Source organism: Grammomys surdaster, unplaced genomic scaffold, assembly GCF_004785775.1.
Source record: "Grammomys surdaster isolate TR1022 unplaced genomic scaffold, NIH_TR_1.0 371, whole genome shotgun sequence".
Lineage (NCBI taxonomy): Eukaryota > Metazoa > Chordata > Mammalia > Rodentia > Muridae > Grammomys > Grammomys surdaster.
Genome location: NW_021604790.1, coordinates 5,744,792 through 5,759,330, shown reverse-complemented (window position 1 = coordinate 5,759,330; position 14,539 = coordinate 5,744,792). Strand labels below are relative to the sequence as shown.

At 37.8% G+C, this 14,539-nt stretch overlaps 1 protein-coding gene across 2 annotated transcripts in view; it reads right to left on the bottom strand.

The window, feature by feature from the left end:
- The window catches only part of Tanc2 (tetratricopeptide repeat, ankyrin repeat and coiled-coil containing 2), a 284,441-nt gene that overhangs the window by 75,759 nt on the left and 194,143 nt on the right, over positions 1–14,539 (bottom strand). For both annotated transcript variants that reach the window (XM_028780603.1, XM_028780602.1), the window contains exons 9-10: positions 10,370–10,651; positions 5,318–5,451 (exon numbers count right to left, since the gene is read on the bottom strand). In XM_028780603.1, the coding sequence (XP_028636436.1) occupies positions 5,318–5,451; positions 10,370–10,651 (416 nt within the window). The remainder of the gene's footprint in view (positions 1–5,317; positions 5,452–10,369; positions 10,652–14,539) is intronic.

Genomic DNA, 14,539 nt, shown 5'->3' with positions numbered 1-14,539 from the left:
TTTTTTTTTTCTTTTAGTAAAGTAGTTTGGACTTTGCTAAATTGCAACAAGAGAAGGGCTATTTAGCTTTTAGGAAGAGTTTAGAATTTCTTCATTCATTTAACACAAATTTATTTGCTAAATCATTGTGTTAAAAGTGGGGGATATGGTGGCTAACAGCTAGGCAATGACCCATTCAACTTAAAAAGGCTGATTAAAAACTAACAAATAACAAACACTGAAGTTGGCAAATATACAATAAGGTTGTTTTCTCATACTGGTATCCTGAATGTAGAAGACAGCTGGGTCATTGTTAATTTTATGAGACAAAGTTCCAAGAGACATGAAAACATTATTTACAGGTTACTTGCTGCTTGACTTGGATATCCTTTGTCCTCAAGTGTTCTCTTTGAGAATACTCACTGTATTACTAATTAAACTTCCTATCACTGCATTGCACATAATCCCCCCTCTCTCTTTACCCTGCCCTTTTTGTATGTATCTAACATGTCCATATTATTTTCAATTTGTTCAATGTTACCAGATTGCCAAAATGATGGCTGCTATTGCTGACAGCTTTAACAGTTGCAATACCACTTCCAAGAACCAAAATCACTTGACATTTTCCTTATGTAGCACAGGAATGGCAAGAACAACATTTGAGTTCTTTCTTACGTAAGAATTCATTTTTGGGGAAAAAACCCCCCAAGCTTTTGTGTCTTCATGACACATCTTAAAAGTAATTTCCCTAATTAGCTTATTTCATATTCATTATCTTCTTTTTTTGTGTGTGTTTGTGTTAGTTGCTTTTTAAAAGAACTTTAAATTGTTTACATACATTACATCATGACCACAGTTTCCTCTACCTCCACTCCTTCCAGCCAACCCTTTCCCCAAACCTCTCCTTTCCCTAGATCCATTCCTTCTCTATGGCATAACAAAGTACAATAAGACGAGGCATAAACCCTCTTATCAAGGTTGGACTAAGTGACCCAGTAGGAGGAAAAGGGTCCCAAGCACAAGAAAAAAGAGTCAGCTCCCACTCCTGCTGTTAGGGGTCCCACAAAAACACCAAGCTATACGACCATGACAGATATGCAGAGGACATAGTTCAGACCCATATAGGGTCCGTGCTTGTTGCTTCAGACTCTGTGAATCTCTGTAAGCCCTGCTTAGTTGATTCTCTGGGCTGTGTTCTAGTGGTGTCCTTGACCCCTCTGGCTTCTAGAATCCTTCCTCCTCCTCTTCTTGGGGTTCTCCCTGTCTTCACCTAGTGTTTGGCTGTAGGTCTCTGTATTTGCTTCTAACATTAGAAACATTTCATTGACTTTATTTTTTTAGCCAGTAAAATTTGATTCTATGCTGGGTCCTGGTCATCCATGCAGTGATAGGTATGGGCCTCAAGTCAGATCAGTCATTGGTTGGCCACATTGTGATGCAGGATGCATTGTAAGTTGAAGGTTTTGTGGCTGCGTTGATGTGCCAGTCCCACCGTTAGGAGCCTTACAGGGCAGCAGAGATGGCTCAGTTGTTAAGAGCACTGGCTGCTAAGATAGAGGATCAGGGTTCAGTTCCTAGATCCACATAGTGGCCTGCCTGTGACCCTAGTTCCAGGGAATCCAGAATTATCTTAATTTAAAGACTTAACATTGGCATGATAAGAACTGCTAAGCATATAGCAAACTTTTTGTTTTTGAAAAAGGGTAGCTAACAAAATTACTGAAAGGTGAAACGTCATCATAATTTCTTTTTTTGAAGGCACATGTAAAGATTGATAGAATTTCCAAAAGAATGCTCAGCAAAGAGCCTTCTTTTCACTGGAAGAGCAGCAGTGGTTAAAGGTGCAGGGTCCTGAGCACCTGTTCCACTTTTTACAGAATAAAGACATTGACAGGCTCTGAATCTTAGCTCTGTTATCTATTAAGAGCATAGCTCTGGAAAAAGTTATGGAAATTAGCATTTTCTCATGTATAAAATGGAGATAATAATGACTACCATATAAGGTTAAGATACAATGAAGCAAACAAAACAGAATCCTAAATAATCCAGAGTCCTTACAATTATTACAACTTTGTAAACAGAAGCCAGTGTGTTGCTGTTCTGTTAACTGTCCTATTAATTCTACATATTATGTATGCACTCTATTCTATTCCTGGAAAACCCACTTTCATTCTAGGTGAATTTATACATACAAGAAAGGCTCTCAATGAATCTCTGTGCCTCTCCACTGATTACGCTCAGAGAAACAACTGGCAGATGCTGATTGAGCAAAATCTGTTATAATCCAAGTGAAAAGTGTTTCTTCAGTAAAAAGGACTGTTTCAAAGTTCTGACCAACTCTTCAGTGTCCTCCACTAATCAGCACGAGAAGCAGCAGGAAAACTATGAAATACCAGTAGTAATTACTGATATAGAGGAATTAATACCAAGTATTCTCAAATCAAGAGGCTCTTGATATATAAAACAAAAAAAAATACTGACTTGAGAATTTCATTTGAAAGTTAGAGATGCCCACTCACTGGTTTGTCATGGTGAGAAGCTACGCTGCTGGCGTTGGCTCTGTGCTCCCATAGCATAAGCTTCTATGGCCAAACTGTAATGTGTCATAATTGCTAGGATAATATTCATGTGTCAACCAGGAGCCATTTCTTTTTTTATTATTATTATTTTTATTGGATATTTTATTTACATTTCAGATGTTCTCCCCTTACCCCATTTTCCTGCTCCTGCCCAGGAACCCCCTATCCCATCCCCCCTCCTCCTGCTTCTATGAGGATGTGCCCCCACTACACCCCCCCACTCCCACCTCCCCACCCTTGAATTCCCTTACACAAGGCTTCCAGCCTTCATGGGACCAAGGATCTCCTCTCCCACCTATACCTGACAGGACCATCCTCCCTTGCATATATAGCTGGAGCCATGGGTCCCTCCCTAAGTGCTCCCAGGCTGGTGGTTTAGACCCTGGGGGCTCTGGTTGGTTGGTATTGTTGCTCTCCTCATGGGGTCGCAAACCCTTTCAGCTCCTTCAGTCTTCTCTCATTGGGAACCCCATGATCAGTTCAATGGTTAGCTGTGAGCATCTGTCTCTGAATATGACAGACTCTTGCAGACCTCTAAGGAGACAGCTATGTCAGGCTCCTGTCAGCATGCACTTCCTGACATCCACATCAGTGTCTACCTTTGGTGACTGCACATGGGATGGACACCCAGGAATGGTCTGCAGACGGCCCCTACCAGGAGCCGTTTCTTATACAAAGGTTAGCATAAATTAAACATGCTGCATCCCTACATGAAAGTGTATTTGTAAGCTGCTCTTAGGATACTAAAATTTTAAAAATATTTTTAAAGTAAATATAGTCACCAATTTCCAACTTAAACAATATTTAACTTTTTGAATATAAACATAAACATCAAGTTTAAGGGGAAACTTACTGTATAATGTTTAATTAAAAATTAAAAACATCCTATCTCAAGGTATAAACAAATTTATTTATATTTTGTTTAAAACTGACATAATCATGACATTTAGAATGTGATCACTCCTTAAGAAGGATAAACAATGATTAATATTTTACTTATTATACTTAAACTTTTCAATTATAGAAAATAAATATATTGGGATTTCTTTTTTTTGGTGGAAGAGGAATTAAGATGCAACAAAGCAAAGAGACAGAACATCTTTTATTTTCTTAGCACCATCTGATGTATTATGCATTTATTTGAGTGTTGCCCTTCTCCCATCATGAGAATGTAGGCTATACAATGCAGAGATCATTTGTGTTGTGTGACTCAGTCCTGGGTTTTTGAACATGGGCTTCAAGCAAGCATTCTAATGAGTAACAGTACAATGCTGGAATCTCATCAATATTTATCTATTTCTTTCTTTCTTTAAATTATTCTAAAGAACAGGTTGGACAGCATATTTAGAAGAAAGCAGAGATGTCTTCTATAGTCACAATGAGTTAACAACAAATATGAGGGAAATCTGGGTTTGTTCTGGAAGCCTGTTTGTGCATGGGCTTACTTTTACTAACAGCAATGATTGACATCTTGACTCTGAGAAGCCCTCCTGTCTCAGACCCCTAAGTGTTGAGATTAAGAGCCAAGGTGCCTTGCTTAGAATAGATTTTTGAGGAAATTTGAAACTGATAATATTACAGATCATCTGTAAAACTTCAGAGAAGCACAAGAATTACAAGTACTAGGTACTCTGGAGGATGAAGGAAAGAAAGGGAACCTAGATAAGAATTTCCTACCCAGGTGACTACCTCCCCAGCATCCACAGAAAAGAGATGTATTTTGACTAGAGACATTGAGAGAATTTAAACTTTGGAATACCAAACACAGGGCAAAGTAGAGGTTGTGTGCAGATTTGAAAACAAGGCCCTTCAGCATTGTCTTCTGAAACCCCAGTCATATTCTGCCTAGCACAGGAATGTTGGCATTCAGTATCTACATTTTCCAGGTAAAAGGCTGGAGAATTCTTTAAATAAGGATGTGAACAATTTAAAACAGAAATCCCCTAAAACATACAGGCAGTGACATCTGGGTATTTCCAATAATGGATGGATCATCTAAAGGCCCTTTGTATACTCAAACTTGTCCACTTGAGATTTCTCTCTCTCTCCCCCTCCCCCCTCTCATGCACTCCCCACAACCACATGGGGGCTTAGGGGGTAGGAAAACAGGGAGAGAGAAAGCTAGAGGAATAAAATTTAAAAATACTTTATAAACAAGGGAGTAACTGCAGAAAAAGAAAGAACTATTTGATATTAAAACTATGATAGTCACCAAAAAGATTCTTTTACTGAAAGGGTTAGAAGATAATGTTGGTGAACTCTTATCAAAAGGGCCTGGAGATGTACAGCTTCTTGGGGGTGATGTGTTGGGTAAAGAAGTCAACTGTTCGTTCTGAACACTATTTGCTTTCCTATGTGCATATGTTACTTTGAAAATGATAGGAAATTTAAATAAAAGTATTATGGACGATATGGTATAGCAGGAGGAGCTCTGAGCAAGTAATAAAACTATTGTTTATTTACACCATGACTTTGGCTAAACTAAAGCCTTTATTTACTCACTAGAAGACTTTGCTTCTAAGTTTTGAAGGTTCTGATCCTATCAGAGTTGTTTTTTTAAACAAGAACAACAACAACAATAACAACAACAACAACAACAACAACACAGAAAACCCCAAAAAAGTAAAAAGAGAAGCTTTTCTTCATGTTCTCATGGATATCTATACATATTTTTTGGTCTCTTTGCTAAGAGTCTCCCTGTATTTGCTTTGGTGCTAAAATGGAACTCGCAGGCCCCCAACTTGGGAATCCTGTTATACCTGTGAGGCAAGTCTTCGCATGGCTTCCTCTTGTCGCCTGCGCATTTCTGGAGTTCCTGGGCAGCTTCCACTGGTAATAGATGAATGGGCTGAAGGTGCTTGGGTGAGTGGTAGCTCTCTGTTGGCGTCCACATCTGAATTAAAAAGATTTGATGTTTAATCAGAAAATCATAAAACTCTAGACCAGTGGGTCTCAACCTTCCTAATGCTGCAACCCTTTAATACAGTTCCTCCTGTTGTGGTGATCCCCAACTATAACATTATTTTTGCTGCCACTTTATAACTGCAATTTTCTACTGTTATTATGAATCATAATGTAAATATCAGTTTTCTGATTGTGTTAGGTGACTCCTGTGAAAGGATTGTTTGACCCTCAAAGGGTCGTGATCCACAGGTTGAGAACCACTGCTCTATAGACTGAAGGAATATTAAATTCCATATTGTTCTGTGACCTAGCAATTCTATTTCTGACTAAATAACCCAAGTGAAGTAAAAAAAAAAAAACCCACATGTCTAAATAGAAACATATCACTGTCCAGAAGAGGATGACTTATAACAGAAAGTAAAAGCAAGTCAGGTGTCTTATCACTTATTGAATGGGTGAAATGTGCTATCTCCATACGATGGACTGCTACTTCATAATGAAAGAAAATGAGATATACACACATGCTACAACACAGATGATAGCACACCAGCTCCCAACATTTCAAGTATGTGTTTCTATTTACATAAAATGCTCAGATGGAGAAATCCATACTGATAGGTAAAGTAGGGGCTTTCTGGGGCAGAAAATAGGGAGTTTGAAGGAAAGCAGGGATTTACTACTGAGAGACAAAAGTTTCTTTCAGTGGGGGTCAATGTTCTAAAATTAAGTTATGGTGACTGTGATACAACCTTTGAATGTATTAAAAATGCATAGCCGATCATTTTACTTTGAGAGTGAGCGTTACCATGCCGGCAGATTATATATACAGTATAGGCTCACATGGAACTTAAAGCAATTGTCCCCGCTTCCACTCCGTGTCCTGGGACCATAGGCATGAGATTTGATGCTCATATTATATTGATTTGTTTATTTATTTACTCACTTATTTAAGGCTAATTCCTACTTTGTTGTTCAGATTGGTCTCTATTCTTTCTTGATCTTCCTGCTCTGCCTCCTGTGTGCTGGGATTACAGTGTATACCACACCCAGCTTGGAATTGAGCATTTTAAGTGGATAAATTAAGATTAAAAAAAAAAAAGAAAAGAATCAACTTTAAAAATTTTCACTGTTTCCTGCTAGTGGCAAGACCTATCTTTGGATTGAACACTGACTTCTGAGTCACAGAACTGTAATGTACAAGGGCTGTTTGAAACATGGTGATGTATTTATGCTGCCACTGAAAAGTACATGGAGGCCAAGTTTCAAGTGGTGTAATAAAGTTTTAGAAGATGAAAAATGCATTCATTATCTATTAGAAATGAAAGAACCAAACAGGTAAGAGAATATTTTAAAAACAGGCACACACACACACAAGCAAAAACTTATTTAAAGTTATTTGGTAAAAGAAGGAATAGAAGTAGTCATCACTTAATTGTTTACCAGTAAAAATAAAGTGAGATTTCTTCCATTCACCTGTGATGGAGTAGATTTCTTGGTCACACTGCAATAATTGCAAGGCTGAGGGTAGAGAGATGGCAGTGAGGCAGGTCTGAAGAAATGTGTGACACTTTGAGTTGAGTTAAAGTTTAGTGACTATTACACATATACACTGGTTTACTCTTGTCCATGGATCTATGCTCCTTTGGAATTTGATTTCTGAGTAACTACTGTATAAATACTCTGTCTTCTGGCTATTCTCTTTTGGAGAGGCCCTCCTTTTTGTCTGAGTGGCTTACTTTCTGTTTGGCATTCAGAGAACAGAAGAAATAAAAGTTAAGAGATAAGCACAAGTCAGTGTATTCAACAAACTAGCAAAATAGACTTCTGAAAGGAGCAGAGCAGGGATCACTTAACTGAGCAGCTGTGTGGAGGTTTGGCAGCTGCTGACAAATGTCAAATTCAGGTAACTACATCAGGACCTCCAGTAATGGAAATACAGTCACGTATCAGAACTTCCCTACTTACCATACCAGTCTACCTGTAACGGGTGCAATAATATCTGAATTATAGAAGAGGTCTATTTTTACAAAATGTTTTTGTTCTTTGTGTGTGCTGGGGGTGATGAAGGAAGAGAATGATGGGAGAGTCCTATCTGTGAAAGTGGGCGGAAAGCAAGATGACAGGTTAGTGTCTGCCTTCACAGTTTTTCTCTACCTTCTAAGGGAAATGACAAGGAGGAAGCAGGCTGTGGAGCTGACTGTGGGGGAAGGAGAGCTATGCAGTGAAGGACTGCAGCCTAACGGCTCACATCTCTTGCAGCAGTACTGCTCAGTATGGAGAAGAAGGAACAACAGATGATACACAGAGATAAGTAAAAAAAAAAACCCTCTGCAACTTTGCAGTTTTTCATTATTACAACTGTATCATGGTATCATTGCCCGAGGGTTCAGAAAGCCAGTGGGATTCTAAATAAACCTACTCAAGTTTAATATACATTAATTGGTAGAAAAGTAGGCCAAATCTCTGACCTCATTCCTTAACCAAAGAACTTCTGCTGCTTCTGGCACTATTTGTAGTGTCAGCTCATATAGTAACAGATTCATGCTGAAGAATAACTTGTGGACTGGAGAGATGGGTAGGTGGTTAAGGGACTTGTTCTGACAGAGGACGCAGGACTGAGGACCCATGACCCAGGATCAGTTCCTAGCACCCACATGGCAGTTCACAACCATCTGTAACTCTAGTTCAAGGGGATATGATGTACTTATCTGAAATTAGTGGGTACCAAGCACAGATGTGGTACACATACATACATGTAGGCAAAACACAATATATATATAAATAAGAAAAAAATAGTGTGCATTCTGTTAGTAAAATATCCTTGACTCTTCTTTAAGAAACACAGGTTTGTTGAGGATGGCAGAAGCAGAAGGTAGTTTGACCACCAACAGATTATAACGAAAATTTTGCATAAGGCAATGCTGGTTCTTTGCAGCTCTGACAGATAGTGCTGTCTGGTCTATCTTTTCCTATTCCTTTCTCTAGTCTCGGAAGTTAACTAAAGGGCCAGATCTAAGCACCAACAATGGAGATTATCTTAAGTGGAGAGTGTTTCATTGTTTTCAGAGATTCCCAAGAGATAAAAGGCAACAGTATTAGAGAAGTATAACCAACTACATTTGGAAAATCTGCTTTGAGAGCATATAGACTATTTTCTATTTATTTTTTCTCCCCCAGGCTTATGTGCAGACCTCAGATACTTTGCTTTTAGACAAAACAACTACGCTTGGCTTTGGGATTTATCTTCTGTCAGGAATGATCCTGCCACTGCTATCTTCCACACTGATACACTGAGGAGTCAGAGAAAGTGTGAGCCAGCGTTTTCTTTCTGGCATACCCAAACAGCTTAACTCCTGAACTACTCAGATAAGCAGTAGTATGGCATGATAGTTAAGAATTTGAAAGAAAATACTGGAATAGGTGTGAAAATTCACTGCAAACCATGAAGGCATGTTCTCTGAGTCAGCATCTCAGCACAGAAGCTATTCTAAGACCCCTCTTCTTCATTATTGCTGTCATCTACTCTCTAAAGGACTGAACACTCCCTTTCAGGCACAGAGAACAAGTACTGTCACTGAGCTACAGCCTCATCCCTACAGCTGTTCTCAACAATCAGCTAGTTACACTTTCTTTTGCCGACGATAAAACTGAGATCCAAAGAATTAATGCAAAGTTAAGGTTACAAAGTGCCATGTGGTCAATTTACATGCTGTGGCACAATCTCAAGTCTTGGCTTTCACAGGACTATGCCTATGTTTACTTTAGAAGCACTTCATTTAGGAACATGAGCAAGGTACTCTTAAAATGAGAGTTCACTATATAATTGTATTCAGTAAGTTTTCTTTTTAGACACCAGCTCCTTTCATATATTAGGTATTCTTAAGTATACAATCATTTCTTTGATATAGAACTTGCTAAGCAATTTCAAAAGGAAAATGTTTGGACAATATTCAGTGAGTTCCTGTCAGGTTTCTACACCCTGAGATTACCACAGTCTCACACAGATCATTTCTAGTGGTTGTTGTATGAAATGTGTGGTGGGCTATGTTACTAATTTAATTTGGACCAGTAGAGCAAAACCTTCCTTTTCCGTTCTCAAGGAGAGTCAGACTGGTTTATACAGGAAGAACTCTTACACACATCCATTTATTTTCTTTCCTCTAATAAGTTTTACCATAAGAAAAGTCAGTCTAGGAATAGCTTTTGAAACCAGGCTGCTTTGCTTCCCTATTTATGGGCTGTAAAAACCCTGGGAGTCTTGGATCACTTATCTGTGAAATGAAGACAGCAGGATCCACCACACTGAGTTGATGAACGACTGAATAAATTAATATCTGTAAACCCCTTAAAGACTATGTGACATATAATACTATGTGAACGTTTTATTGACAAGTTCTCAAGACTGCAGTGATGACTGACCACTGAGTCGAAAGAGACCGACTACACAGGAGAACTTTGCACAAGAAAGTAGAAAGAAACCTTTCAAGATATAGCCAAGCTCAGGTTTAAGCTGTGTGGCACTGATATTAGATACAAAGAAAGGAAGGCCTCAGACTGTGCTGTCACTTAACAAGAAGTGGGCACAGGCTGAGTAACATCTGACAGTGACAGGTACAAATGACTCTACAGGAATTGCTGGAGTCACTATCCAAAAGACAGATCAGCCACACAGCCAACAGGTAAGCATCAAATTTATTCTATAAAAAGACTATGCTTCTGGTGACTGTTGGATGTGTGGGTTAGATATACACAGAGTATTAGGATGTTTCTCTGCACCATGGTCCTCACATGGTTCAGGCTTCACAGAATAGGAATAAAAGCATAAGTGGCCTAATATAAAAATGTCAGAAAATATTTTAGGGATACAGAACAGGCAGTTTTGTATGTTTGTAAGAAGGGATACGTACGTTTGGGAGAGGCGTGTGGGCTGTCAGAGGCGATCTGTCTCATCCGTGTACCATGGCAGCTGAGAGCTACCAGTCTGGAGATGATGGCAGTTTTGCCGAACCCAATGTTTCCCACAATCACTACTCCTTGGTTCACGCTGGCATTGGAACTCTGAAGCTGAGCATCAATCTCATGGAATACCCAATCTCGACCAACAAACACTGACTCTGTGGTAATGCTGGGCACTTCAAAGAGTAGGGGCTTCAGGGAGATGTCTGGAGGTCTATAAGGTGCAAAGCGAACTGGAAGGAACAACAAGAGATAACAGAACTTAGTTTAAACAGTCATCATTGAGAGAAACAGGGGAAAGACAGTTTAAGACTGTTAGAGTTACAGAATGATGGCATTTGGGCTTTTCAGGAATAACAAATAAACAATGCAGGTATGCTAGAGCCATCAGATACCACAGAGGGCAGAGCACACAGACACAAAATAATAAAACACAAATAACTCACGTAAGTAAGAAAGTCAGGACAGTCTTATAAAATTGTTAAACAACAGGAATGGTCCCCCACATCAACAATCAGCAGGGATGCAAGAGAAGTGGAAGGGTCCTAAAGAATGCTTCTGGACCCAGGGAGATAAATCTTGAAATGCTGGATATGGGGAAAGGGAGGTAGGTCTTCAGGAGAGGCTGGGCTACCACTGAGCAACCTGATAGCTCCTTACTAACCATTAAGTACATTTAACATTTAATAACCAATATGGTTGAAGCAGAAGGTAAGTTGAAAATTAGTCCCATAGAAAAGCATTGCAAAGTAAATAGGCTTGTTTAGTTCTTAAAAAAAAGAAAAGAACAGTAAGCCCCTTAGAATATGACACTTTGTTTTTAATATAACATATACTGCACTAATCCTGTTATGCTTGTCATATTTACTTATTACATATATATGTATGAATATATATAGATGATGTGTTCAAGTCTTTGTCTTTTAAAAGGCAAAAGACTTATGCACTGCTTTTAATTATGCTCTTAATTTGAAGTATGATATACAAACATCTATTTTTCCTCTCTCCGAAGTTAATAACTTATTCCTCTGACAGTTAAAATTATCACTAATCTGATATGCTTATTTGATGTTACTTATATTGGGTCCATTTCAGAGTCACAGAGTTTGTTCTACTTAAGTCTGTTTCTGTGTTCATGCTAAACTGATTTAGTTGTTATATACTATGTGATAATAAAGCCTACCATTATTTTTTTTAGATTAAAAAATAAAGCTCCAAAAATAATTCCAGAACTAATTTGAAGATTATCTCAAGAAGGTTTGTTCATTCCATTTATTTAGTTACAACTGCAACCCAGGAATATTCCATTCAAAAATTTCACCAGAATAGATTTTATTCTTAGTATTAAAGATATGTATGTCTATGCATGTGCTCCTGCATGAGTTTATGCACCACATGTGTACAGGTGTCCTCCCTCGGAGGCCAGAGGGTGTTAGATCCCCGAGAGCTGCAGCTAACAGCAGTTGTGTGCTGCCTGATGTTGAGTGCTAGGAAGTGAACCTGAGTCCTCTGCAAACACAGGAAGCATTGTTAACTACTGGGCCATCTCTCCAGCTCTCTCGAGTCTATAACCATAATATATCTTCAGTAAACAGAGGTACAGAATTTGTTTTAGAAGATTATACATTATATATTTGAAAGTGATGTTTAAATTTCAGTGTTATCTAAAAAACACTAGATAAAGGCTGGGGAGGTGGCTTTACTGGTCTCAGTTTTAGTGGTAGAATTATTGTTCAACTTGTAGGCAAATAAATAGTAATACTTATTAAATGCCACTTTGACATTAAGATTCTGTTAAAGAAATAATTCAGATCACACACACTATCACATTCTTGGTTGCATGTATGATGTCAGATTATATAGATATTAAAATATTAAATAATACAAAATTTGCAAAATTATGAAAGTATATATTTATGATATAAAATAGTATACATGTTGTTATTACATTTAAAGTATATCCAATGGAAGATAATATACACAACAAAACATAGTCAATGGCATCTTTGATATAATTTTCTAAAACTTAACTTTTCTATATGAATATAATTATATTAAAAAGAACTAAGGCTTGGGAGATGAAGCTATCAGGGTGCCTGCTACACAAGATGAGGACCTTAGTTTGGATCTGTAGGATCCAGGTAGAAGTCGGGTGCTATGGCATGCTTTTATAACCCTGGAGCTAAGGAAAAGAAGGCAACTGAATCCCTGGAGCTAACTGGTTAGCTGGTTAGCTGGTTTAGACAAACAGAAAAACTCTACATTCAGTGAGAGACCTTGCCTAAAACCGAACAAAGCAAGTGGAGAGTACTTGAGGAAGACAGGTGATATCGACTTCTTACTCTCACGTGAACAGGGATACTCCAACACTCATATACTCCAAACACAAACACTTTTAAAAAGCCTAAACCTGAACTGCAATCTTACAGGTAGGTAAAGAGAATATTTTATCATTTCTTTCATTATGGGATGTTGTAACTCAATCAAACAATCAAATGAACAGTTAATTGAACAAGCAAATTTATACTTTTGGGTGTTTTTCTACTATAATCATTATGTATACATATAAAAATATATATTTACTAGGATTTTAAAATTTTTATGATTTTTAGCTACAAATTGCATATTCCTAATCAAAAATAGAAATCTGAAATGACCAAAAATTTGATCTGGTCCTAAGCGTTTTGGGTAAGAGATATTTGACCTGTGTTATAGAATGATTAAAATATAAAATCAGCTTTTTCTCTCAGGATGTTTTGAATGTCAGGTTAAGTAATGGTTTACACCTCTCTTATGGCAATGGCTCACTGAAGTGGATCTAACACAAGGATAACTTCACTAAGGAAAAGCAAAGAGATCCTGAAGACTTCTCACTGTAGAAGTCCTGAAAGTGCTAAGAAGGCATGAAGCAGGGAGATGCCAAAAGCTTAGTTATAATTGTAAAGGGAAAATAAATCTTGAGATTTTTCTTGTTTCAAATCTAAGGGCTTATGGAAGTGAGAAGAACTCAAATCTTGGTGCAAAATGAGATTTTTATCACTATGTAGAAATAGTTTTCTTACTTCAAAGTCTTATCTCCTAAATATAAGCTGGAATCAAAGTTTCAACATGTAGGGAGAAGGAATTAAAACTTGAGATACACTGGTGTATGCTCAAATTTAATTTTAACTAAAGCAAATGATACTGTCTGCAGAATTAATCTCTACAGAAAAAAATCAAAGAACTGTACCACATTCTGTATTGATTATGTGACATTTTTATACCCATCTAAGCACTGCACTGAGTTTGAACTCTACAGAGCATCAAAATCTAATAGAATCCTATACTTATTTCCTAAAGTTACATAGGCTATTGGGATGAGGCATATGTGTAGGATTAGGTCTGAATTTGTCTAAGACAAATAGGCTGAAAGTTAATGTCATGTTAAATTAAGGACAGAGATGCTTATATAAGTTGCCATAAGTACTTACTCACATAGGAAAGGCCAGGAGCCTGAAAAGGGGTAGAGTTCACAAGATCTGCATTAACAAAGCAGAGGTGGCAAAAGACAGTTTTCTCACTTGATATTTGTAGCTGAGAGTAGAATGACCAGTGTTGGTACTGGAGCTGTCTGATAACACAAAGGACCATGCAACTCCTTACATAAGAGTCTTCAGTGGTCCTCTACTTCTTCTCATGGCACACCAGGCTCTGGATGATCTGGATCCTGCCTAATAATATGTGATCTCTAGGCCCAAGCTATTCTGGACTTCTGGTTCCACCTGCTGTTCTGACTACTTAGGAAGTTCCTTCTCTGACTATTCACCTGGTAAACTCATTGTTATTCTTCAGGTTTCACCTTAAATATTACTCTGTCAGAGAGGCTTCCTTTGATAACTTTATAGAGTTTGTTTCTCTACCTCCATCATTTTATTTATGCAAAAGGCTTTTTATCAGAGATAACAGACATATTTGTTTCAATTAGTAAATTCTCAAAATGTCATTTTATTTTCTTTTCTCACATTGTAATCTAATAGAACAGTTTATTTTGCTTGTTGGTTCCTTATTTATTCTCGTTTCCTTAATTATAGTGTAAGCTCTATGAAGGCAGGAGCCATCACTGTATCAACAGCAGACACAGA